This window comes from Dasypus novemcinctus, chromosome 3, assembly GCF_030445035.2.
Source record: "Dasypus novemcinctus isolate mDasNov1 chromosome 3, mDasNov1.1.hap2, whole genome shotgun sequence".
NCBI lineage: Eukaryota > Metazoa > Chordata > Mammalia > Cingulata > Dasypodidae > Dasypus > Dasypus novemcinctus.
Genome location: NC_080675.1, coordinates 176924752 through 176951093, shown reverse-complemented (window position 1 = coordinate 176951093; position 26342 = coordinate 176924752). Strand labels below are relative to the sequence as shown.

The 26342-nt window shown below is 57.8% G+C and overlaps 1 protein-coding gene across 1 annotated transcript; it reads left to right on the top strand.

Moving 5' to 3' along the window:
• Positions 1-163: 163 nt before the first annotated feature.
• FAH (fumarylacetoacetate hydrolase) lies at positions 164-24618 on the top strand. Its single transcript, XM_058294760.2, has 14 exons — positions 164-300; positions 4435-4545; positions 5572-5693; positions 6168-6217; positions 9548-9638; positions 14342-14439; positions 14516-14568; positions 16901-17000; positions 17696-17826; positions 18439-18514; positions 20646-20692; positions 22176-22277; positions 22956-23073; positions 24422-24618. The coding sequence occupies exons 1-14, from the start codon at positions 220-222 to the stop codon at positions 24499-24501; spliced, it is 1260 nt and encodes a 419-aa protein (XP_058150743.1). The 5' UTR covers positions 164-219; the 3' UTR covers positions 24502-24618.
• The last annotated feature ends 1724 nt before the right edge of the window (positions 24619-26342 follow it).

Sequence of the window (26342 nt, the reverse complement as noted above, 5' to 3'; positions counted from 1 at the left end):
GGCGTGCCGGGGGCGTGCCGGGGGCGTGCCGGGGGCGTGCCGGGGGCGTGCCGGGGGCGTGCCGGGGCGTGCCGGGGGCGTGCCGGGGGCGTGCCGGGGGCGTGCCGGGGGCGTGCCGGGGGCGTGCCGGGGGCGTGCCGGGGGCGTGCCGGGGGCCTGCGGGCGCGCGCCTTCCCCGCGAGCCCAGTCCGCCCGCCGCCCTGTTGCACGCCTGCCAGCATGTCCTTCATCCCGGTGGCCGAGAATTCCGACTTCCCCATTCACAACTTGCCCTACGGCGTCTTCTCCACCCCAGGCAACGTGAGCACCCGCGCTTCGGTTTCCCGACTCCGGGAGGGGGTGCAGGGCGCCCGCTCACCCTGCCCCCTCCGCCTGCAGCCTCCGCGCACTCCTCCCACCTCCCAGCGCCCGACCCGGCCCTCCAGCTCGCCGGGCCACCCTGTCCCTTGCTAGGTGCCTCTGTCAGAGACCCCTGCTGCCATTTGTCGTTTGGAGCCTGCCCTTGGGAGTGGGTGGAGGGGGTCGCCGGGCGGCGTGTGCAGACCCGCTTAATGAGCCATTCGCGGCTCGTGCACGTGGGTTCGAATCCCAGACTTTCTAACTGAGCAAGTTCTTCAGCCTCTCCACCTCAGTTTCCGCACGGTGGTTTGAGAACCAAATGCAGAATGGAATACGTAAATCTCCCTCTCAAAAAGCAGATCAGTAGGATTATCGTTACTGAGAAGTTGAACCACAAAGCTGCTGGCATGTTCTCCCCCCCTCCCCCCCAGGTGAAGGCTGGCTCTTCGTCTCGCCGGCTAGACCCTAGCTAGCCTTAGAACCCAGGAAACGTTCACTAACCCCGGCAATTTTAGCAACGTGCACCTCCTGGTTGGCAGAGCAGCAGGATCTAAGATGCTAAGCTCTATCCGCCTCCAGATGCTAAGCTCTATTCATCTCCTTGCCTGCTCCCTGGCTTCCCGTGCTGATGGGAAGCAGCCCGCTGGGGCAGGAATTTGTCACTTAGTGAATGTAGTCTAATGGATAGAAAGAAATCTTTGAACACTGGAGGTTTAGCAGCAAATATATAATAAGTGAGTCTCTGAGTGGGAAAGCAGATTACCTTAGATTTGTTATGGGGCGTGTGTGTATAATTTATATATATTTATTAACATAGTTATCTATATTTTGGTATGGATTTCTGCTTTCAGCTTTGTAGGGAAACTCCTGAGTCATCTCCGTGAACCCCAGAACCCCAGAATCTTGCACCTAACCGTGTTCAGGAAATGTTTGCTAAGTGGGGCTGCTGGCAGTCGGCCCCTTCCTGGGGAGGTTTCCATCCCGGTTGGTCATTGGCCCCAGCTGGCTGGCCTTTGGCAGCCCTGCCTGAGGCCACAACTGCCAGCCCTGACCCGATGTTGCAAGGACTGTCCCCAGATGGACAAAAAAAACGGGGGGGCGTGTTAGACCTTAACCTGCCATCAGCCAACCAGAGCCCCCTCTAGCACTTTGCCCCCAGCCTCTGTGTCCTCCCCATAGCTGCAGGGCACATCCAGGAGAAGGGAATGCTTGTCAGAGGCAGGAATATCCTGGTAGGGTGCTGGACTTGCTTTCCCAGCGGGATCTAGAGGGCAGCGGCCTTCTGCCCCTCGGCCCCCGGGGCCTCTGCTGCTTTCCAGCCGGGCAGGCTGCCTTTCCTTCTTGGAACACGCCAAGAGCAGTTTCCTGCCTTGGTGCCTTTGCACATGTCGGTCCTTCAGTCTGGAACGCCTGGTGCCTTCCTGCCCTGCAGGACTGAGCTTGCATGTCACTTCTACCCTAACTCCCTCTCTGAAAGCCTCCCCACTGCACCTGGCCAAGGTTCCTGCCCATCGACGTACCCTGTCGTTTCCTTTGCCTCTTGAGCGCATGAATCAAGCCGCTGCTCTCTCCCCGGTGCCTTGGCAGCTTTGCTCTACTGCCGCGTGGCAGCTGCTCAGTCCTGCTCGTTGTGTGGATGCACGTCTACCCTGCGTCTAGCCCGCCATAAGAGATTTGCAGACGGCGTGCTCATCATCTGCCACTGTTGTGCTGCACAGATGGGGTCATAATGGTCACTCTATACAGGTCTACCTCAGAGGTATTGCAGGGTCCATTCCAGACTACCAGAGTAAAGTGAATATTGTAATAAAGTGAGTCACAAAAACTTTTTGGCTTCCCTGTGCATATAAAAGTTATATTTACATTATGCTGTAATCTATTGTGTGTAATAGCATGATGTATAAAAAACAATGTACATATCTTAAGTAAAAAACACTTTTAGGAGAGCGGATGTAGCTCAAGTGGTTGAGCGCCTGTTTCCTATGTATGAGGTCCTGGGTTTGATCCCCAGTACCTCCTAAAAACAAAACAAAACAAACAAACAAATGAAAAAAAAACAACTCTCACTGGGGAGTAGATGTAACTCAGTGGTTGAACACTTGCTTTCCAAGTATGAGGTCCTGGGTTCAGTTCATGGTACCTCTTGAAAAAAAAATTGCAAAAAAAATACTAAGTGTCATCTGTACCTTCAGTGAGTCATCAGTTTTTTTGCTGGTGGTGGGTCTTGCCTCCATGTTGATGGCTGCTGACTGATGAGGGTGGCTATTGCTGAAGATTGGGGTAGTCGGGGCCATTTCTTAAAATAAGACAACAACAGTGAAGTTTGCCACTTCAATGGACTCTTCCTTTCATGAAGATTTCTGTAGCATGTGATACTGCTTGGTAACATTTTACCCACAGCAGTACTTCTTGCAAAATTGGAGTCAATTCTCTCAAACCCTGCTGCAGCTTTATCAAATACGTTTTTGTAATATTCTAAATCCTTTGTTGTCATTTCAACAATGTTCACAGCATTTTCACCAGGAGTAGATTCCAACTTTCTTTGTCCATCCATAAGAAGCAACTCCTCATCTATGAATGCTTTATCACAAGATGGCAGTAATTCAGTCACACCTTCAGGCTCCATGTCTAGCTCTTGTGCTATTTCTTTTTTAAAATTTATTTATTTCTCTCCTCTCCCCCCCCACCTCGGTTGTCTGTTCTCTGTGTCTATTTGCTGCGTCTTGTTTCCTTGTTCGCCTCTGTTGTTGTCAGCGACACAGGAATCTGTGTCTTTTTCTTGCGTCATCTTGTTGTGTCAGCTCTCCGTGTGTGTGGCAGTATTCCTGGGTAGGCTGCACCTTCTTTCACGTTGGGCGGCTCTCCTTATGGGGCGCACTCCTTGCGCGTGGGGCTCCCCTACACGGGGGGACACCCCTGCGTGGCAGGGCACTCCTTGCGCACATCAGCACTGCACATGGGCCAGCTCCACACGGGTCAAGGAGGCCTGGAGTTTGAACTGCAGACCTCCCATGTGGTAGACGGACGCCCTAACCACTGGGCCAAGTCCGTTTTCCGTGTGCTATTTCTACCACGGCTGCAATTCCTTCCTCCACTGAAGGCTTACAATTTTTTGTTGTATACTATACAAAATATTAAAATAGAATTTAGTCTTTGAACTGTCTTTTCCTTTGTTTGTATCCAGCTAGTGATATGATAGATTTCCTTGAGTGCCAGGTGATAACATAAAGCACCAAATCAGTGCAAAAAACCCTTTCACAGTCTTTGCAAATTGGCTCTACGTTGACGTTGAAGGGTAGTCTCCTTTAGAATTTAGCTCTCCTATCAAGAAGATCAGCCTGAGGCAAAAGCGGGGGGGGGGGGGGGTGGGGGGGTGGGGGGGGGTGGGGGTGGGTGGGTCACTGTCTTTGCTGAGCATGCGTCTTGCCTGGGCGTGGGCTTACAGCCTTAAGAATTCACCTGTACTGGGAATGGGAGTGCCCCTCTACTCCCTGTGAAACAGATCCTCCCTCCAGGGTGCTCTGTTTTATGTCTTGAAGCCAGTAGGCCTTTGCCCTGGCAGCTTTGATTTGATTGTGTCTTATGCTGCGTTAGCTGTCCACAGCAGCTTCTGTATGCAGGGCAAGTTCTGACATGGAAAGCCAGGGACAGGTGTCCTGTTCAGTCTTTCGTGCTACCTCTCTGTAGACTGGCACTGACATAGAGGCACCCAGTAGGCACACAGTGGTTACTCTGCTCCATCCAGAAGAGCCCACAGTGAGAGTGCACCCGACTCAGTGCACAGGGGCCTGGGTGGAGGAGGGGTCAGAGGGGTACCAGGAGCGTCTACCTTTTTACAGTTGTGTTTCTCTACTTGGTGCTCGTCCAGTTACTGCCATCTTTAACTCTTTGTGGCACTCTGAGGAAGTGGGCTCTGCCAGTTTTTGCTGGTAATTCAAAGATTCTTTGGGGGCAACGGGACTCTGAAGCATCTCATGCCTCTAACTTGGTCACCAAAAACCCCATGGTACTTAAATAGATGGCTTCCTGTGTAAACGAACCAAGCTCTACCCCCAAAGAGTTTTCCCAGTGCTGACCACACCGTCTTCCTCCTAGCCAAGACCGAGGATCGGCGTGGCCATTGGCGAGCAGGTCCTGGACCTCAGTGCCATCAAGCACCTGTTCACGGGGCCAGTCCTCTCTAGACACCAGGATGTCTTTGACCAGGTAGGACATTATGATGTGGAATAGCCTTGATTTCAGCGGCGTTTATTGCAAATGCCTCCAAGGAAATGCTCTCTGCCCTCTGCTTCTGATAGATTTAGTGCATTTGGTTTCAGAGCTCTCAGTTGCATAAGACTGGGGTTGTTCTGGGACAGACACGCTGGCAGGAGGTGGCCTTGGGGCTCCCTGAGGTGACTTCTGGCCATCAGGTGATTCCCAGGTGCATGGAGGAATGCCTTTAGATGAAATGGTCTGCTCTGAAGTCGGGGTCAGTCTCTGCAGTGCTGGGCCTTTCCCAGTTGCCTCTGGGATGGGCTCTTCAACAGCCCAATTTCTTTGTTAAGCTCCTTGAGCCTCTGCTCTTCTGAGCTCTGTGCTGGGTCCTCTGAGGGAGGGAACCATGAGCTCTGTCCCCCAGGCCCTAGGTATAGGCTGGGACGAAGGGACCATGGCCCCAAGCATCCGCTTCTTGCCTCTGTTTAGGAGTAGCCTGAAATACATGCATTTGTGGGGTAGATGTGGATTTTTTTCTCTGTAAATGGTCAGGTACTTTGATGTGACTCTTCCTGTTTCGTGGGTCAGGAAGGAGCATGATGCTGATGGAGCACCCCCTGTCTGCCAGGCACTGGGCCGGGGACGATGCACACACTCGCTCCTTTAGTCCTCATAATGACCCTCTGGCCCAGGAATCACAGTCCTCGTTAGATGAACGAGGACCCGAGCAGCTGAAACGAGGCGCGGTGCTACCAGGGCCCCGCGGCTGGGACAGTGGAGCTGGGGCCCGAGCATTGCCGTTTAGGATCCTGGCTAAGCAATCTCTTTATAATGGGCATGAAGGGGATCGGCTTAGGCCGTGAGACCCCCACGCAGCCTGGAGCAGGGTAGCCTTCTCCAGCTGCGGGCCAGGCCCAGTTTACCGGGGGCAGCTGTCATGGACGAGAGCTCTCTGGCCTGCACAGCCTCCCGCTGGCAGGAGGGGTCACCCCAGGGCCTTCCCACGTGCGCTCTTCCTCCCTGTTTCGGTCCTAGCCAACCCTCAACAGCTTCATGGGCCTGGGCCAGGCAGCCTGGAAGGAGGCGAGAGCGTTCTTGAAGAGCTTGCTGTCTGCCAGCCAAGCCAGGCTCCGCGACGACGCAGCGCTTCGCCAGCGGTGAGGAGCACATGGGCATTGCGGGGAGGGGAGGGCCCGGCAAGGGAGATGAGGACAGTGCAGCGGCCAGGCCGTTCGAAGTCACCGCCTGCCTGCCCTGGCTGGCCTGAGCCAGACCTGCCCCTGCCTGGGCTGCCTATTGGTGGTGGTGGCGGTGGGGGGGCCAGGATCCGCTTTGTACCTGGACGGGTGCTGCCCAGCCCAGGTCAGGCCCCTTGGCCCGCTCTCTTATTCCCTCTGCTCATTGGTGTCATCTGTCCCTCAACTGGTGTCCAGACTCGGAGTAGAAATGTAGACGTGGAGAAGGGGCAGTCTCAGCTTTAGCTCCGGCCCTCCTCCAGCCAGGAGCTGCCGGCTGGAGGATGTCGGGCGGGATTCTGGGGCGGGCCTGATCTGAACCTGCAGGTGGGTTGCCGGAGGAAGGACTCGGCTTTCCACTCGCTTGGCCCTGAAGTCCTTGGTTCTGTGTTTCAGTGCGTTCACCTCCCAGGCTTCTGCTACGATGCACCTTCCAGCCACCATCGGTGAGTGCGGGGTCTCTGCGCTGAGACTGGTTGGAGAAGCCGCTTGCTGGGCAAGGTGCCTGGTCGGGGGAGGGAATGGACAGTGGACTCTGCGCTGTCACCTCCCAGGACTGAACACTCAGCACCAGGCCCAGCCCTCACCTGGGCTGCGCGGGAAGCCCAGAGCCCTCGCCACGTTTGCCCCGTGGCTCCCTGCATGGCAGAGCACGCTCCCTCCCCAAGAGGATCTGAGCTCAATCCAGAGCCAGCAGTTTTGAGGACGAGGCCAGAGGGCAGTGGAGGGTCCTGCCCTGAGCCCTTGGCAGCGTGTCTGATGGGAGTTTCCACCAGGAAGTTGGAGTTGCTGGAACTCTCAGCCTGAAACAGAGGAGAAAGGCGCGTCCCTCTGTCCTTGTCCAGCAGCCTCGTGGGGAGACCTTGCCTGGGGAGCTGGCCTGGGCACCACCGTGCCAAGAGGCCGCCTGGCGCTGCCGCCCCCTCGGGAAGCCGGTGCCTGCTGTCTCTGCCCCGAATCTTGGGCTCGGGCCCTGGGCCATCCCCGGAAGCCTTGCTGTGGATAATCAACTTCCGAAAGAGAGGCAGACGTGTGTTCAGTGTCTGCCGACTCTCGTGTCAGGGCTTAAGGATTAGACATGGCTGGAATGCTGTTCCCATAGTGCAACTCAAAACCCGAGAGAATAGAATCCTCCACCCTCCCCTGCTCTGCACCCGCCTGCTGCCTGACCAAGGAGGCCCCTTCCCACCCCTGCCCTCTCGTTTCCTTTCTCTCAGAGCGTCCTTTCTTTTACTCGTTTCCAAGCCCCTTCGAGGGATCGTAATAGGCTCGTACATGTATACTGGGAAAACCAAACAAAAACAAAACAAGGAGGCAGAGACTTAAAACATTTTAATTTGGCAGGAGTGCTCTGAGATGCCACGCCACCCCTGGCCTGGGCCCCTGCTGGCGTGTTTGGTCAATCCCAAAATGTCGCACCGTGTTATTCCAGGGCATGTGCTAGAGTGAGATACATTTGCCCTGCACTTCACAGTTAGCAAAACACATTTTTATGTGTTTCCTTATTTGAAAAAGAGTCAGTCTTTGGCTCTGCTTTGAGCCTCTCTAATGAAAAATTGAGTTGAGTTAACCATGGCAGGGCAATAGTGACTCCCAGTAGGGCCAAGGGAAGGTATCTTATTGTGGGCCTACTATGTGCCCACATAGTATATTGTTTCCTTTACTTTCATATCCCTGCTATTGGCACTATTCTTCCCAGTTTATATACCAAGGCCCAGGAAAGAGTGAAGGGATTAGCCCAAGACCCACACAGCCAGAAAAGGCAGAATCAGAATTCAAATACAGGTTTAGGCAAGTCGCATAATATCTTTGGACCTTATTCGTTCATCTATGAAGTGGGAAAAATGTATTTTCTACCTGAAGGCATAGTTTTAAACCAGGCCTCTTCTGGCTCCAAGGCCCATGACTTCATGCTATAAAAGACTTGCTTGTTTTCTTCCACATTTCTGTTTATAAGGGAAGAGCTGGGACACAGCATTATTATTTATTTCTTTTTTGTAGGTACTTGCAAGTTGATTTTCTTTCTTACATGCTTTCCACTCTAGAGAAGGCAGAGGGGACCATATGTCCAGCGTCAAATGGCAGGAACAGAGGCAGGCTTAGACAGTTTCCCTGAGTCACACATGTATACATTCTCATCATTCCTTTTCTCATTTTCAAGATCTGAAATTATTTTTTCACAAAACAACCTGTTCTTTGATTCATGGATGCAACGTCCTCTCTTTTTAAGGATATTAAAGTATCTTCTTTTAAGACTCCTTCTGGCTTCTCTATTAGTTCTATTTCCTTGGGTGTCAGTTCTTTCCTGGGTTGAATTAGCACCTCTCTCATGGTGAGGCTGTTGCTGGATGCTTGGTGATTCTGGGTTGTGTGCTCATAGTTGCGTATAAAATCCCCCCTTATTAGGTTACCCGTCTGTAGCAGGCCCCCAGGTACAGGGGCAGGACTGGCCTCCTGGTAGGGGGCTCTAGGAGTTTGTTTTCTGTCTGTGTCTTCTCCTGAAGACTGCCAGCCTCTGGTGGCATTGTGCCGCTTCTCTGGCCCAGTTTTTCAGCCTGCGGCAAAGGCCTTTGCTGCCTGCTGCTTGGAAAAAGCTGGGTATGTGGTGGGCAGTGGAGACAAGAGCTGATGCTCTGCTCTCGCTCTGCCCCTCTCGCTGCCCAGCACTCCTCTCCTGTGCACGTTTATGGCTGTGGTAATTTTTGGCAAATCTGTTGGGGATTCCTCCCATTTCGGGTGGGCTGACGGTGTCCTTTCCTGTTTTCTTGTTATGGATTTATTTTTTTGAAAACTATCTTGGCTCTTATTTCTCTGCTTGGGGACTGTTGTTGGGAGGCAGGATCTCATGCTCAGTCCACCCCCTTGGTCCAGTCGGCCTGCAGGCTCTTCTTTCTCTCCCCATCCTTCACCACTTTGCAGGCTGCTTGTTCTGGCCTACCCGGCTTTACTGTGGCATGGGGATTTGGGAAGATCCACAGGCCAGCTGGTTTTTCAACTGGTTTTTCCTGTGTCGTCTAGTTATACCTTGTCAGCAACTGACAGGATAAACCAAGGGAACTGTTGGTGAGCTCTACAGAGCTCTCTTTCCTAGACCAGGGCTTCCTCTGTCGCAGGAGATGGGCGCCTACACTTGCACACCAGCTGCATTCACCATAACCAGGACTCACACTTAGCAGAACCCGCGAAGTACAGGGCTTTGTTCTTAGCACTGAGGGAAAGAGAAAAAGTCAAAACAAAATGAGGGCTGCACTATGGCTGCCCCGAAACGGGCAATTCTAGCCAAGGAGTCTAGATGCAGAGACATAACCAGGCCCTGGTGGAAGGTGGCACCTGCCCGGGCCGTGTGCAGCCCAGGCGATTTGGGGAAGGGAGAGGCCCAGTTGGTGAGGGAGAGGGAGGCCTCCTGGGTTCACAGGACTTGGGCGCAGAGAGAGGTCGGCCAGGGGGCCGGCTGGCAAGGACAGCCTGCGGGAACCGAGGCGGCACAAGCCCTCGGGCATTGGCAGAGGGGAAGGAAGTGTCAGTCGTAACGTCTAGCAGCGGCGGCTCCTCGTCTGGCTGGTTTCTCGCCAGCGGTCCCTCGTCTTGCCCTCGGTGCTGTGTTGGCGGGACAGCCCCCGCGGGCCAAGCTCGGGGCGGAGGGGACGCCGTGTGCTCGCTGCCGGCCCTGCCCGCACAGCCCCTGCGTCGTGCCGCCCCCTCGCCCTGGCCCTCGGAACCGCCCGTGCCCGTCTGTCATCCACGAAGGGCTGTGTGCTGTCTCCCTCCCCCTGCAGGAGACTACACGGACTTCTATTCCTCTCGGCAGCACGCGACAAACGTCGGAGTCATGTTCAGGGGCCAAGAGAATGCGCTGATGCCAAACTGGTGCGTACTGGGTCAGGCGCTGGCGCGAGCCCGATGCCCCCCCGCCGGCAGCGCGATGGTCCCCCGTGGCGGCCGGGTCCCCGTCAGGTTAAGGGCAAAGCCCCCAGGGGTCATGGGTCACTGTCCCCAGGAATGGAGTGGAAGCCGGCGTGGCTGCTGGCTCAGCCCGGCCCTCGACCTGCTGGGGGCCTGGGGACAAGTCACTTGGCCTCTCTGAGCTTCAGTGCTCCCCCCCAGACAGCAGGATCAGAGCGGGACCCCCGGGTGCTACAGCGCTTCCACGTGCTGTCCCTGTGCGCCGCGGGCTTCCTGCTCTCGGAGCCTTAAAACTGGACTTTTCTGAGGAACGAGTGTCCTCACGTGTGCCCGGTGCTGTGGAGTTCCCCAAACGGGGTCCCCTACCTCCATTTATTTTTAAAAGATTTATTTATTTCTCTCCCCCCCACCCCCCTGTGCTGGTTGTCTGTTCTCTGTGTCTATTTGCTGCGTCTTCTTTGTCTGCTTCTGTTGTTGTCAGCTGCACGGGAATCTGTGTCTCTTTTTGTTGCGTTGTCTTGTTGTGTCAGCTCTCTGTGTGTGTGGTGCCATTCCTGGGCAGGCTGCACTTTTTTCGCTCTGGGTAGCTCTCCTTATGGGGTGCGCTCCTTGCCTGTGGGGCTCTCCTACGCGGGGACACCCCTGCGTGGCACGGCATTCCTTGCGTGCATCAGCACTGCACGTGGGCCAGCTCCACACGGGTCAAGGAGGCCCGGGGTTTGAACTGTGGACCTCCCATGTGGTAGGCGGACGCCCTATCCATTGAGCCAAATCCGCTTCCCCCTACCTCCATTTAACTCTCTAAGTGGCTCTGTGGGGTCGCCCCAGCCGTAACCGTCCACCCCGCCATATGGGAGCGGAATGGACCCCAGGCGTGATGTGGCCCCTCCGTCCCGTTGGCCCCTGGGTGGGGAGTCACTTGGGCCGCCCGGCCACAGGTGCAAGCCCACCCCGGCCCAGGCCCGCCAGCCGCCCACTGCGGCTGGGTGGGCGCAGGTGTCGCCCTCTTTGAGAGATGGAGGCCGGGGTCCGAACACGGGGTCTGCTCCAGCTACGTTGGAACAAAGCAGAAGAAGGAAGAAGGGAAGAGGGAGCTGGGACCCCGAGGTGTCACGCGGCGAGGCTGCGCTCGCAGGACAGGGGCTCCAACCTGGCGCCGGCCCCTCTGCAGCCACCTGCAGCCTGTCCCCTCCGGTGTCCGTCGTGGGGCTACCCAGGGAGCTGGCTGTCACCAGGGTCTCAGACCGAGTGCTCGAAAGGCAGGGAAGTGAGGAGAGAGGCGGGGCCAGGGAGAGTGGGTGCCGACTGCAAACCCAGTGGGGGAGCCCCATTGCTTTCCGCAGAGTGAGCCAGACAGGCCTCCCCTAGCGACGTCCAACATATGCTTGTGTAGTCCAGACACCACGGAGAACTCCAGAAAGGACAGAAGTAAAACCTTGAGTGGACGTCCGTTTTGATCCTCAGTCTACTGTTTGTGTTTGTCCTGCATAAATAAAGTCTCAAGGTTTTAGTATTCCAGTGTTTATGGCAGCCCAAAGCTGGAAGCCGTTGGAATGTGGAGGGGCAGCTGAGTAAATTATAGCCCATTCGTGATCAGGAATGCTTGCTTTGCAGCTTTTTCTTTTTTTAAATTTATTATTTATTTATTTCTCTCCCCATCCCACCCCCAGTTGTCTGTTCTCTGTGTCCATTCGCTGAGTGTTCTTCTGTGACTCCTAGCATTCTTGTCAGTGGCACCGGGAATCTATGTCTCTTTTTGTTGTGTCATCTTGCTACATCAGTTCTCCATGTGTGCGGTGCCATTCCTGGGCAGGCTGTGCTCTTTTTGAGTGGGGCGGCTCTCCTTACAGGGCGCACTCCTTGCGTGTGGGGCTCCCCTAGGCGGGGGACACCCCTGCGTGGCAGGGCACTCCTTGCGCGCATCAGCACTGCGCATGGGCCAGCTCCACACGGGTCAGGAGGCCCTGGGTTTGAACCCTGAACCTCCCATATGGTAGGCGGACGCCCTATCCATTGAGCCAAATCCGCTTCCCTGCTTTGCAGGGAATGATACGAATGATACAGATCAGGAGAGATGTGTGTGATTTAATGTTAAGTGAAATAAGCAAATTGCATGGTAATATATAATGAGTTCTCATGTTTATAAAAAGACAAAGAAAAAATCAACATATATATTTATATTATACTATGTATATATTTTATTAACATGTACACCCCACATGCCCACACACCTTAGTATTAGTAGCTGCTCTAACAAACTCAATGGCCTAAACCAACCCGGGTGTATTTTCTTACGGCCCTGGAGGCTGTGGAGACTGGTCCACAGTCTCACCGGGCCAAAGCCAGGCCGGCAGGGCTGGTCCCTCGGGGGCTCCAGGGTGGGTCTGTGCCCTGGCCCTCCTGGCTTCTAGAGCTCACCCGCAGCCCTTGCTGTGACCCCTTCCTTGCGCTGCTCCGGGCTCTTGCTTCCGCCACCACGACTGGTGCTTCCTCCTCTGACCTTCTCGTCCTGCTTTTGTAAGGACCCTGTGACGACCTCTAGGGACCCCCTGGGCAGCCCAGGATGCTAACCCCCCCTTGGGGTCCTGAACTCGATAACGTCTGCAAGCCCCTTTTGCCACAGGAGGCAGCACGCACGTTTTCTGGGGGTTGCGGTGGGGACATCTTTTGGGGGACATTGTTCAGCCAGCCACCCACACGCATACCTATATGCAGTCGTACACACAAACGCGTGCATAACACATGCCCACACGCAACATGCGTGCCTACATGCCTGCACACACCCGTGTTTGCACATACCAGCAGGAGCACTAGAGAAGGGCACAGAAGAGTAGATGCAAAACGACTTTGCTTTCCTTGGGGCAGTGGCTGGGTGGAGAGAGACTGCTGACTTCCTTTTGATCTGTATTGTTTGAATTACTGAATGATGTTGCATATATTTATTTCGTAACTTAAACACTTCAAGGGAATAAAAGGAAGCAAAAGGGAGAGAAGAGGGAAATTCCGTTTCCCAGCCCACTCACCAGAGGTGATTATGTTGAACAATATTTTGATTTGTCGCCTCCCACGCTTTTCTCAAGGTTATGCACGCACAGAGAGTTTAGTTCTTCTGTTAACAGAATGAAATGATATAGTATGTATTGTTCTGCAATTTGCTTTTTTTACTTTTAATTTTTGGTTCTCTCTCCATGTAAATAAACTTAAATCTCTCTCGGACTTTTACAGAATAATTTATTTTTTGATTAGGTAATACAAGAGAAATACACAGTAGAATGCCACTTACATACAAAGATTTAAAAAAATACCGTGCAGTAGTAAAAGTGTGCAGAACTGGGGGGGGGAGTGAAGGGCAGTAGATTCCAGGCGACACGTCCCTCTGGGGGCAAGGAGGGGGAGAGGTCAGGCAGGGACGTGGAGGGGCGTGTAAGTGGATGAGCACATTCTATTTCTTAGGCTCCCTGGCGGTAGGTAATCAATTGTGCTCTTCTACCTTTTTCATCATAAATATTGTGAAATATGTTTTCAACCATTTAAAAAATTAAAAGCAACACAAAGAGCCAATACATGTCCAAGGTCCAAAATTCAGCAGGTGCTTCAGGACCAGCAGCGCAGAAGCAGCCAGTGTCCCGCCCCGCCTGCACGCCCAGGTCCCTTCTGCAGGGGGAGGACAGCCACTCCTTTCTGTTACCTTCTCTCGAGGTGTTCCTGCGTGCCCCTGCAATCGGGTATCTGTTATTAATTTGTTTTCTTAAGTTCCATGTTGTTCATGGCTGGTGTGTAGAAATGCAGCCGACTGGGGGGCGGGGTCTTACAGCTGCCCCTCTGCTGAACCCCTTCCTTAGCTCTTTGGTCCCATGTATTCGGCAGTGAGTGGGAGCACTCTGCGGGGGTTTGAATCCCAGCCCCGCCACTTCACCCCGGCGTGGCCCCGTTTGTCCAATGACTGATGACACCTGCCGTGCAGCACTTTAGGGGAGATGGCATTAAAAGAGGAAGGCTGGGGGAAACGGACTTTGGCCCAGTGGTTAGGGCGTCCGTCTACCACATGGGAGACCCACGGTTCAAGCCCCGGGCCTCCTTGACCCGCATGGAGCTGGCCCATGCGCAGTGCTGATGCACGCAAGGAGTGCCGTGCCACACAGGGGTGTCCCCCGCGTAGGAGAGCCCCACGCGCAAGGAGTGCACCCATAAGGAGAGCCGCCCAGCGCGAAGGAGGGAGCAGCCTGCCGAGGAATGGTGCTGCCCACACTTCCCGTGCCGCTGACGACAATAAAAGCGGACAAAGAAACAAGACGCAGCAAAAAGACACAGAAAACAGACAACCGGGGGAGGGGAGGGGAATTAAAATAAATAAAAATAAATCTTTAAAAAAAATAAAATAAAATAAAAGAGGAAGGCTGGGAAGGCAGCCGTGTGGTGCTGGCATGTGCTCAGTGCCGCGTAAATGGGCACTGTCGCCGTGCCCCGCTGCAGTGGCTTTGCATCAGCTCAGGAGCCGGGGAGGGAGAAAGTCTGACTTCCCCTGCACTGTTTACCCTTAAGGACCCTTTGATTTTTGAACCATGGATATGTGTTGACTCTTAACTTTTTGCTTTTAATTTTTGAAAAAAGTTAAAATTCCCTTTGCAATGCGTAACAGCCCTGCGTTCTCTGTCTTTCTTATTCAGGCTGCACTTACCGGTGGGCTACCACGGCCGCGCCTCCTCCGTCGTGGTGTCGGGCACCCCGATCCGAAGGCCTGTGGGACAGATGAGACCCAATGACAGTAAGTGCCCCCCCCCGGGGGGTGTGCCGCCAGGGCCACCGCCCGCTGCTCCTGACAGCCTCCTCCTGTTCTTCAGCTCAGCCTCCTGTGTTTGGTGCCTGCAGACTCTTGGACATCGAGTTGGAAATGGTAAGCCGTGCCCGGGGGTCTTACCCGCATGGGCTCTGGGTGAGAGTGCCGGCAGGAGAACGGCCTCCCTGGACGAGGCACAGCTGCCATGCGGGGTCCCCACTGGCCATCAGAAGCATCGGCCTCTGTCCCGGGACGGTGGTCATTTCAGGGTGCATTTAAGCATTATTGTGATAACACATGTATGATTTGCCATTTTAACTGTTTTAAGAATACGGTTCAGCAGCATTAATCATAGTCACAATGTTGCGCCACCGTTGCCACCACCCGTCACCAGAACCTTTTCATCCCCCGGGACAGAAGCCTCAACCCCCTGTGCAGCAGCCCCTTCCCCTCCCCCTAGCCCCTGGTGCCTTCTCATCTACTTTTTGTCTCTATGAATTGGCTTATTCCAAGAATTTCACGTGGGTGAACTCACGCGCTATTTATCACGGTGTAGCTGGCTTTTTTCCACTTGGCTTAATGTTTTCAAGGTCCTTCCCCCTTGTAGCCTGTGTTGGAATTTTGTTCCTTTTGGCGGCTGGATGATACTGCAGTTTTTAAGACTGAACTCTGGAGTTGGAGGTAGCCGTAGACTCACTGCAGTTGTCAGCAGCCCCCCCGGGTGACGTCCCGGCCCACACGCACCAGGACACAGCCAGTGGGGCAGGCAGCTCCTTCCCGGCAGCCGCCCGCAGCCCCCGGGGCCAGGGGCCGGGAACGCCATGGGCAGGAGGCTGGGGAGAGGGGACTCTGGGAGCTTGGGCCATGTCTGCAGGCGTCCGTCCGGCTGTCGGATGACCGATGTGGAGCCAGGCCCGGGGGGATGGTGACAGGCGGGCAGGCGTCGGGGCTTTCCCAGGTGGCACCCACAGGGGCGCCTTGATCTGGTCCTGTGGTGCAGGGGAATGGCTGTGGGGTCCCCGCAGGGCCGTGGTGGCAGGGATCCAGGCCGGCTGGAGAGCGGGGAGTCCCCGTCTCCATGCCATGGGATGTCCCGGGGCCATGCCCAGAGTGGCGAGGGGAGGCAGGCACCCCGCTGGCCTGGCTTGCTGCCCTAGAGGGTGTGCGTGGGCACCCGGCAAGGCGTCAGGCTCCAGCCAATAGCACCTAATTCCAGGTGAGGGACGGGGTCTGCCCCCCGGGAGGCAGCCAGGACTCCACAGGCAGGTGCGCCCCCCCAGGGCTGCTGGTCCCTGCTGGGGGCTGGGAGTGCAGGCGGAGGAAAGGTGGAGAGGCGCAGGGCGGAGAGCCCCTAGGCAGGGGTGCCGCTAACCCGGCCAGGTGGTGACACTCAGCTAAGCTGGCGTCCCCGGGTGCTTTTGTTTCCGTCGTGATGAGACGCACACGGTTTAAACGCCGTCACAGAGCGAGGAAAGCCCTGACTCGGGGGTGTGAATGTCAGTCTGATTCCTCATGTCTTGACAGTTGTCCTGTCACTTTCCCCACTTGCCCCCGGGGGTCTCCGGGCATCCTCCGGGCTGGGGACCCTGTAGTGCGGGGCTTCCTGAGGCGTGGGCCGGGGGCTCGTGGCTGCTGACGAGGCCACCTCTTGGCTTCTCTGAACACAGACCTCGGCCCTTTCCTTTCTCGGAACCCCGCGTGGCTGTCGGAGCGCTTGGGGAGAAGGGGCAAGCGCAGAGTGGCGTGGGGCGCGCCGCAGGGGGGCGGGAGGCTGCTGGGGCGGGCGTGCGAGCAGGGGCCGCGGGTGGGCGCAGGCCTGCTTCCCCAGGGGCCCGTCCGGCCATTCGTGACCCAGAGATGATCGCCGTCCCCAAATCCTCAGGACAGAGGAATGGACCTACATAAGGGGGGATGTAACTATGGGCGAAAGTAGACGCGTTATTCTAGCGGTGGACGAGCTTATAACGCTGGTGTAGAGACAGTGTCAGCAGAGGTTCCGAGGGGAGCGCGAGGGAAGGATCGGGAGGATTGGGGACGTTGGAATTGTCCTGCATGACATTGCAGTGACAGATAAAGGCCGCTCTACATTTTGTCAAAGCCTATAAAACGGTACTGTGCAAAGTGTAAAGCGTAATGTAAAGTACAGACCACGCTTCGTACGACGCTCCAATATGTGTTCATCAATGGTAACAAACGTGCCGCACGATGAAAGAGCCTGTTAATGCGGAAAGTGTGAGAGGGGGAGGGGCGGGGTGTACAGGCATCCCCCATCTTTTCGATATAACATTTACATAATCGAAAGTGTCTTTAAAAATAGTAATAATTTTTAAAAGTGAAAAAAAAAAAAAAGAAACGCTGTGTGGCAGCCCTGGTGAACACAAACCGGCCCGGCGTTGGGCGTGCCCGGCCTCCGCCCGCGTCCTCGCGCCTAACGACCTCGCCCCCGCAGGCTTTCTTCGTAGGCCCCGGGAACAAGCTGGGGGAGCCCATCCCCATCTCCAAGGCCCACGAGCACATTTTCGGAATGGTCCTTATGAACGACTGGAGTGGTAACTGGGGTCCCTTCGCCCGGGAGCGCTCTGCTTCCTGGCTGGCGGGGCGGCGGAGGCTGTGTGTTTGGGGCGGTGCTTCCCAGAAACGGGGGTTCCCCGAGCCTGGCTCATCAGAGGCGGGGTGCGGCAGCGTGGCTGAGAGCATGGGCTTGGGGGCGAAACGGACTTCCTGGCCCCGAGGCTGGGCGGTTGCTCAACCTCTCTGGGCTCCAGCCTTCTCCTCTGTCTAGTGGGGACCCAGCTGACAGCACAGCCTGTGTTTCTTTAGTACGGGTTACATGCCAGGCCCTGTGCCATCCTCACACGTGCCACCCACTGAGTCCCTACAGGGCACTGGCCATCTCTTTATCCCCATTTTACAGACGGGGGCGCTGAGGCACAGAGACCTAGGCTAGCTGCTGGACGTGGGCGGGAGCCAGGCAGCCGCTTCCCAGCCTGGGTGTCAGGCCCTGAGCCTCCCACCAGAGGAAAGAGGCTCCAGTGCCCCTGCAAGGCCGGGCCTCCTTTGGGAGGTCCATGGATCTCCTTCTCCTCGCCGTCACCGGGCGGAGTGACCTCGCAGGTCCTCGGACGCCCTGGTGCCCCCCCTCCTGTGCCCTGTGCGGGGTCTTTGCTCCTTGGGCATGGGGAGGAGGGAGCTTGAGGCCAGACCCGGGCCACCGTGTGAGGCCCGCTCCGCCCTTCTCGCGCAGCTCGGGACATTCAGAAGTGGGAGTACGTCCCTCTCGGGCCGTTCCTGGGGAAGAGCTTCGGGACCACCATCTCTCCGTGGGTGGTCCCCATGGAGGCGCTCATGCCCTTTGCCGTGCCTAACCCGGTGCAGGTGAGCGCACGCCCGCAGGGAGCGCCAGGCAGGCCCCTGCCGCCAAGGCCGCCCGCGCCCCGCGGGTGCCCTGCGCCCACAGCCGGCTCCCCCGGGCGCCCTGGGCTCCCGGCGGCCACTGCGCCCGTCCTGCCCCGCAGCTCCCCTGCCCCCTGCACAGCTCTTGGGTAAAACATAACTTCACAGTCCTTCAAGGCCAGGGCTGTCTGGCAGGAGGTGCGTTGGCAGGAGGCGGCATCCCGCCAGGGCCACCGTGTCGCACCCCTCCCAGGCCACCAAACCGTGCTCCGTGGGAATGGCAGCCCTGGAGCCCAGTTCACAGAACCCAGTTTAGGGTGGATCGACAAGGGGCCCTGTGACCTTGGCCCTGCCGAGGGGCCTCCTGGAGGCCGGCACCTTTGACCACCTGTCCCCACTGTCCAAGGACCCAGTGCCTGGAACAGCCCTGGCACCCCAGGCGTGGAGCCCTGTGAGCCCGGGCCGTGCCGTGGGTTGTGTTCGGCCGCCCCCCAACCCTGGCACCCAGGTGTGCAGAGCCTGGTGAGCCCGTGGCATGCCGTGGGTTGCGTTCAGCCGCCCCCCAGCGCCCCTCTCTGTGCCCTGCCCTCCCAGGACCCCAGGCCCCTGCCGTATCTCTGCCATGACCAGCCCTACACGTTCGACATCAACCTGTCTGTTGCCCTGAAAGGTACTGCTGTGGGGTCGAGGGCGGGCCCTGGGGCTTGGGGTGCCGCGTGCCCGGGTGCCATTGCAGCGGGATCCTGGGCTACGGCAAAGGGAAGGGGGCGTCTGCCGGGGGCCCCGAGGCTTGTTGGGGAAGGGGCGCCTCGTGCTCACAGGGAGAGGCCCCTTGGCATTTCCCTGCATCCTGGAGCCCTGGCCCCGGGGGCTGGACGACGCCCAGCCCAGCTCCTCTGCCCTTTGCTTGCACCCCCAGACGCCCCAGTCCCGGGTCTCCGCTCACACACACCTGTGACCCCTCACCCCCGGGAGGGCGGCTCGTCGAGGGTCTTTGGGGCCGGCCTCTGCCCTCCAGCCACCGGGCAGTCAGCCCGAGAGCCTCGAGACGGGCCGGCAGAGTGCGTGCAGTCGACGGCCCGGCTCTGCGGCGGGGCTCGGGTTTGAATCTCGGCTCGGCCCCTTCCCAGCTTGGGACTTCAGGAGAGTTACCAACCTGTCCGTGCCTCAGTTTGCCTCCTGTAAAATGGGATAATAATGGCATCGACCTCAGGGCGGAGTGGTGAGGGTTGAGCCAGTTAATCACGTGGAGTCGGGGAACGGTGCCTACCTCCAGAAGCAGGGAGGGGGCACTCTTTCTAGGGTTGTCTCCACTCCCTTTGGGCGGTCGTTGAGGGGGGCTGGGGGATCTGCCTGGCAGCCACACAGAGCCCCTGGGCCCACCCTAGCCAGATCTTGTTTCTCCCTCTTGCACCAGGCTCGGCCCAAGCACCCCCGGCCTTGCGCCTGCTTTTTTCTAGTGAACGTGCAGCTCTTGCCTACTTGTAGCTCTCTCGCCTCCTCGTAGCTCTCTCTCCTCCTCGTTGCTCTCTCGCCTCCTCGTAGCTCTCTCGCCTCCTCGTAGCTCTCTTGCCTCCTCGTGTTCTGTCTCCATGCACAGGCCCTGCTGGGCCCTTTCTCACTGTCAGTTCCAGCGTCTTGACCCCTCACAGAGGTGGTTCCGACAGGAGGCTCCGTCAAGAGCACCCATCCCCCAGTGGGAGCAGCACACCCCCCAGTGGGAGTAGCACACTCCCCGGAAAGTGAAAGTGTTTAGGGAGCAGCCTCACCCTGCGTGGAGCCCACTGGGCACCTCCACTGGCCCACCCTTTCAGGTTGTGTAGTGGGAAACTGAGGCCGGTCTTGGAGCTGGTTATGATGAGCCTGGGACCAAATCCAAGCGTGGAACATTCCAGCCAGTCCCCCCACCCACAGGGGCCCCTCAGAGCCCAAATCTGCCCTGTTTTCCCCCTGGCTCCTCCTTCCCACCTGGAAACTAATAGCCCAGGGCAGCACGTGGCTGGGTAGATGTTGGAGATGTCCCAGGCACAGGGCCCAGAGACGGCCATGAGAAGGGGGAGCGATGAGCACAGCGAGGGGTTCCAAGGCGCAGCCCCCCTCCAGCCCCCGTGTTGTTCCTATGCTCTGCCTGGGACCTGGGGGTGCAGTCTGGGAGGAGCAGGCTTGAGGGGCTCTGAGCTTACCCGGGACTGACGGAGCATACCTGAGGCCGGGCCTGGCGCGAGTAGAGCGGAGGCCAGCACTCAGGGAGCAAGGCCAGTCCTGGCAGAGGGGAACAGTACAGGTGCCTGGCCTGGCACCATGCACGTAGTAGGTGTTTAATAAATCCTGATGAACTAGCACACTGCCGGTCATCAGAGGACTTTGCAGGGACAGATGGCCCCAGCTGTCCAAAGGGCTCCTGGGGGAATGGTAGATTAGCCTCAATCGAGGATTTCAAACTGGTCTCAACTTGCACACCATCTCCAGTTGATCAGTGACTGCTGGCAGCATTGTGTTAGGAAAGCTTCTGAGGCTGCATCTGGACCCCATGCCGTGTAGTGCCATGACCAGTTAACACTGTCTGCTTTGGGCGTGCAGGCCATCCCTGGACCAGAAAGTCTCTGGGGAAGCCTCCCAGCTCTGACTTTTTAAATAAGCTGATTTTAAGTCTCCAGCCCTCCTCGGTTTTCCCTGGGCTCTAGGTGGAGCTGGGAAGCCCAGGCAAACCACTGATTCCCGTTGCAAGGCGAGTTACTTTTTCCTCCCTGATTAATGAATTAAGTTCATTGTCAGGGCTGCTTCTCTTCTCTCTCCACTAGGCGAAGGCATGAGCCAGCCAGCCACCATATGCAGGTCCAATTTTAAGGTAGGTTTGAAGTGGGAAAGCAGCCGCGTGGAGGTGGGCCAGAGGGTCGGCTTGCCTCTGAGGGAGCAGGAGGACGGGGCCTGCCTGGAGTAAGGCAACGGGCCAGGGCGTGGCCTGGGCGTCCGTGGCTCTGCTCTTCCCGGAATTGGCCGTGAGAGCAGCGTCCCCTCCAGACGGAGGCTGATTCGTCGTGCCTGGTGATTTCCTGGGGGGACAATGGGTGTCCCCAAGGGGTCCAGTCCCTGCCTCTCCCTGCCCTGCCGTGGGCTGAATGGATCAGAGTGGCTGTTGTTTTTAAAAGTAAACCTTTAGTTGAAGCATAACACATGTAGATAGAAATGTGCGAATCGTAAGTGCACAGCTTGAAGAGTTTCCATAATGTGGACGTCTCTATCCCTGCGCAGCCAGCACCCAGGTCCCGAGACGGGACATCCCCAAGCCTCAGGCGCCCCCAGTGCCCCCTCCAGCCACGGCCCTCTCCCGGACGAGGGTGACTGGTCTTCTGACTTCATAGATCAAACAGCGGGGATGGCTGTGGTCAAGTTAGTATGAACATTCTAGAACATGGTTTTTTTTGGCTGCACATGTACCAATTTCTGTTGAGAATTTATCCAGGAGTGGAACTGCTGGGTCATGAAGATGATAGATGCTTTGGAGTACTTCCGGACAGTTTTCCAAAGTGGTTGTACCAATTTATACCTGCCCCCCCCCCCAGCCCCGTATTAGCCTCTCTCGTCTCCACCCCCTTCCCAGCAGGTGGTGGGGTCTGCCGTTTCCTGTTAGCCCTTCTGGGGATCGTGGTTCTGGTCATTTCCCTGATGACTGTGCAGCTGAGCCCCTTTTAAGTAGCTTCTGAATCAAAGGATTCCTGTTCTCTCTAGTCCCTCTCTTCTGATTGAGCATCGTTCTGGGCTCTTAGGCCAGTAGGAAGAAATTGGGGGCCTTGAGGGGCTGGTGGGCCAGGCCCGCTGCTGAGGGGTCCTTCCCCGACGTGGGGCTCTCACGGGGCAGGCCTGAGGGCGCCAGCGTGCGCTGCCGCTGAACGTCTTCGGGGCCACAGGGCGCCCCGGGCCCCTTCCCTTAGTGCCCCTCGCTCCTTGGCCTGCTCTGACGTCCCCGATGGAACCGTTTAGCTCCACGGCCTGGGAGGGCTTTGCTCGCGGCAGCCTCTGCCATGCCGGGAACAAAGACTGGGGCACCTTGCAGCTCAAGGGCGGTGGCAGAGCAGGTGCGCCTGTAGACAAAGGGTCCTGCTGCAGGCGGAGGGACCGAGCAGGGGGCCCAGGGCATGCTTCTTGGAGAAGGTGGGCCTGAAGGGAAGGTGATGGGGGAGGTGGCCGCTGCGGCCACTGCAGTCAGGGCCCCGAGGGAGCTGGCCGGAGGAGCCGGGAGCTAGCGGGGGGGCCGTGGACGGTCTGGGCCCCGTGGCAGCGGGGCGGCTGGGGTAAGCCCGCCTGCCTCTCCCGCCCGGCCTGTGCCTTAGTACATGTACTGGACGATGCTGCAGCAGCTCACCCACCACTCTGTCAATGGCTGCAACCTCCGGCCCGGAGACCTCCTGGCTTCTGGAACCATCAGCGGGCCGGTGAGTAGGACATGCCGTGGTGGCTGCCCATGGGGTCCTCCCCCAGAAGGGCGCTCGGCTGCCCTTGGGAGGGGATTTCAGCATGGGCAGGTGTATCTCACGCCTCCTGCTTCGTCCGTCTCCGGGTGTGCAGAAGAGGCATCTTTTTCAAATTCAAATCTAAAGAGACCCACTGGAACAAAGGGAGGCTCGTGTCTCTGTCTAAACAGGGTAGCCTCGGAAGGCCACGTGGGAAATTGCTGGGAAACGTGGCTGTGGTTTTTTGGCTGTCACCTTCTTACACTGCGCCCACCTGGGGTCAAGTGGCCGCTCTGCTATGGCCATTTCCTTCTCCCCTGTCAGCCCTCGGTAGTCCCAGAACCTTAAGGGAGAAAGACTTTGCATGGACCTGCCACTTCCTACAAGGTCCCCGCTGCACCTCCCGTTAGGGGGAAAGTCCCTTCTCAATTGGAGGGGGTTGAACGTACCTGGAGATCAGGAGCCGCAGCCCCCGGGGTGTGCCGGGGACTGAAGCATGAGCCAAGGCTCACAGGCCAGGGCTGAGCTGAACAAAGCTGGGTGGGGGGGTGTGCTGCTGGGGGTCAGGCGCCCCAGCCCTGCTGAGCACCGTCCAGGCCGGAGCTGACGCGCTCGCCAGGACTGAGTCTGACACCTCCCTTTCCCTCTTCCCTTGTGAAGGAGCCGGAGAGCTTCGGCTCCATGCTGGAGCTGTCTTGGCGGGGGACGAAGGCCATCGAGCTGGGCAACGGGCAGAGCAGGAAGTTTCTGCTGGACGGGGATGAGGTCATCCTCACAGGTGAGGCCCACCCGGGCAGCGGGCTCGGCCTTCCCATCCCGGGGCGCACCCTCTGGCCTTAAGGCTGTCTGTCCTTCCGCCCCGTCCTGACGTTGGTGTCCTGTGTTGTCTCCCTTTAACCTGAGCAAAGCTGTAAGAGGAGTGCAGGCTCCTTGTGGCCCGGGATGTCGCCGCGAGCTCCTTCCCGGGGACCCTTGACTGAGAAGGGGCTCACGGGAGCAGCTGAGCAGACACTGGGCCTTTCCCACGAGGCCGGGGTGCCTCTCAGCCGCTGTGTGCCCCATCGTCTTAGGGACTCGGGGTGCAAGCCGCAGATCCTCCCCTCTCCCCCTCTTCCTCCCCTGCACCGCCAGCCTGCCTTGGGCTCAGGGGCCATCCTGGCTCCAGCTCCAGCCTCCGCTGTGCGTGACCGTGACACACAGCCCCCCACCCCGCCCCTCCGAGGCTTCCTTGCCCCCTAGCTGAGCTCCTGCAGAAGAGAAGCTGGCTCTGCGCTGGTGCAGTCAGCTGCCTCCAGCAGGCAAGGGCGCGGAGCCCACCACGCCCCGGGTGTGGAAGGCTTGCTCCTCGGAGGAAACGCTCAGCGCCCCGCCGTCGACCCCACCACGGCCCTCTCTCTGAAGCCAGCCCCGGCTGCGCAGGAAGAGCCAGCCCCGGGCCTCTCTGTGGGTGACTCCCGCAGACGCTGGGTTCTGGCTGACCGTCCAAGCTTTCCTCAGAGCTCGGACCAGCTCTCACTTCTCTCTGCAGTCTGACTGTGTGCTAGCCACACAGTGGGTGCTTAGCGTGCTTGGTAATTGATTCAGGGACATGGATGTGGCCAAGAACGTGCAGGTAGAGCCCCAGACAGCAGCCGATGATACCCCCCAGAATTAATACCTACCTATTTTTGCCACTACTATTTCTACAGCCTGGCTCGTACTCCTCAAAATTCCTCCGTTTTTCTCTGTTGGCGCTTTACTCCGGGCCAGGCGCTGTTCTCGAGGGTTCTGCGCGTTTACTCCTAGTGACCTCATGCTGACACTAGCCCCGCTTCCCACACGAGCACCGAGGCCCGGCGGGGTCCCCGGCCGTGGAGCCGGGGGTGGAGGAGCCCAGCTTTCACGGCCGCAGCCTGGCTCGGGCTAACCGGCGTCCCGGGATTTGGACCCAATCTCACGAGGGAAGAGGGCCCCTGCCAGGAAAGCTGCGGGGGCCTCTGCAGCGCCTCGTGGGGCCAGCGGCGGGACCGAGTGCTGCTCCCAAGCTCCTGCAGCTCTGCCCAGCTCCGGGACAGGGCGTGCTGGTCATTTCAGCGGCACCGCGGGTCCAGCGACTCGGTGCTGACCGCTTTCCTCCTCTGCTCCAGGGCACTGCCAGGGGGACGGCTACCGCGTCGGCTTTGGCCAGTGTGCTGGGAAAGTGCTGCCCGCCCTCCTGCCGGCGTGAGGCCCTCGCGGCTGCCCTGGGCACGAAGCACCTGAGCCCCGCGGCTGCCCCGGCCTCCCTCTCCGGCTTCGGGCCTGGTTCCCCTTTGGGTAATGAATAAAGCCACCGTGTCCTGTCTCCGTGCTCTCGGCTGTAGCGTCCTCGCCCCACTGGGGTCAGCTTCCTTGGGACATGGCCATTCATTGATCGTCTCATTTTAAGTGGTGAGGCTGCATCTGTCATCGGACACCAGCGCCTCCCGGCATTCCCAGGGCAGGGAAGGAAGAACGGTGCCCCACACGGCACGCCTTCCCTGGGACCAAGGACGGGGGCAAACGGGGTGCAGGCTGGCTTCCAGGGCTCCGTGGCTGTGCTGTCAGTTGTAAAACTTGGGCAGCGCCCCGGGCCCGGGCACACACTGGAGCTCTGGGGGGTCCAGGCACAAAGGGCCACGGGACTCGTGCGTCTCACTTTGCAAGCATGCTGGCTCAGGAGCCTGGGCCCGGCCGTGCCGCCTCACCACCCCCTGTGGACGGGAGCCCTGACCCCGGCCTGGTTCCTGGGTGGTCGTGGGGAAAGTGTGCCCAGGGGCCTTCCTTGGGCCTGCTGGGCCCCATGCCGATGCCCGGGGGTGCCGAGCCTGAGCCTCAGCTCACGCTGTCCATTCATTTGTTCATTCGGCTCATCGTTACCCAGTGCCTTCTCTGTACTGCTCTAGGCGCTGGATGTGCAGCAGGGAACAGAAGAGCCCAGAGCCCTGCCCTCAGGGAGCTTACGTTCTAGGAAGCAGACAATAAACAAGGAAAAGATGGGGCGCGGCAGATGGTGATGAGTTCCCTGGAGCATTCAGGGACATGGGTGCTGTGGGAGACAGGGTGGTCAGAGCCCGCCCAGTGCCTTCGGTTCTTGGTGCTTTTCTGCTGGAGAGCTGAAGGAGGAAGAAGAGAGCCAGAGGGCATCTGGGGCGCAGTGCTCCAGGCGGGGAGCCAGCCAGTGCCTACCCTAAGGATGGAACGTGCTCCTCTCTTCTCAGCAACGTCAAGGAGGCCTATTTCTCTCACTTGAAAGCGGTCTAGGGGCCAGGCTGTCACGTTTGTCCAGCAATCCCACAGTGTCACCAAGGACCCAGGCTACTTTTGCCCTGCCATCCTCAGCACATGGTTTTCATCCTCAAGGTCTCCTCATGGTCCAGAATGGCTGCTGGAGCTCGAGCCAGCACATCCAAGTTTCAGAATGTGCGGCAGAAAGAAAAAACCAAGATGTGGGGGTTGCGGGGCAGAGGGGCGCTCCTTCCAGCTGAGTTAGGTTCCTTTATGCAGCCTTCCTGATCCCCACACCTCGTGTCCCACACCACACTTCTTTTCTTTGGAGAGAACTTGATCACTGCAGGGGAGGCTGGGAGTGTCGTCTTTGGCTGACTATGCCTTCCCAGTTTAAGTCAGCTTGCAGTTTTTAAAGAAGGTGGGGAGAAGGTCGCGCTCATGCTCAGAGGCTGAGCTGCCCTTTCACAGCTGGCTTTGTTTCCCGGAGCTGCAATCAAGGGCCACATTTTCCAATGCTTTGCTGATTTCAGTGGTAATCCTGTGTAGCGCTGATGTCATCAGGGTCTCCTCTACAGTCTAGATAAGATTGAGTCAAGCCACTTGTTCTCTGCATTTGGAAGTTCAGAACCGTCCCTGGATTTTTTGAAGTCCTTTGAGCCTGTGTTCCAAGGGCCACCTCTTTTCCTCTTGACTCAGCATCAAAACATTGTGTGTCTTGAGAGTCTTCCTTTGGCTCAACCCAAGGTGTGCGCCATCTTCTTTTCCTCAGTGCCCTCAAGTAAATATGGCTAACCACCTACTGCATGCAGCAGAGCTTTT

What these genes read in the sequence shown, in the direction of transcription:
- FAH (XM_058294760.2), top strand. Translation starts at nt 220, where the DNA reads ATGTCCTTCATCCCGGTGGCCGAGAATTCCGACTTCCCCATTCACAAC. An exon ending in ACCAGGATGTCTTTGACCAG is followed by an intron (nt 4,546 to 5,571) that starts GTAGGACATTAT and finishes TTTCGGTCCTAG; the next exon opens with CCAACCCTCAACAGCTTCAT. An exon ending in GGATGAGGTCATCCTCACAG is followed by an intron (nt 23,074 to 24,421) that starts GTGAGGCCCACC and finishes CCTCTGCTCCAG; the next exon opens with GGCACTGCCAGGGGGACGGC.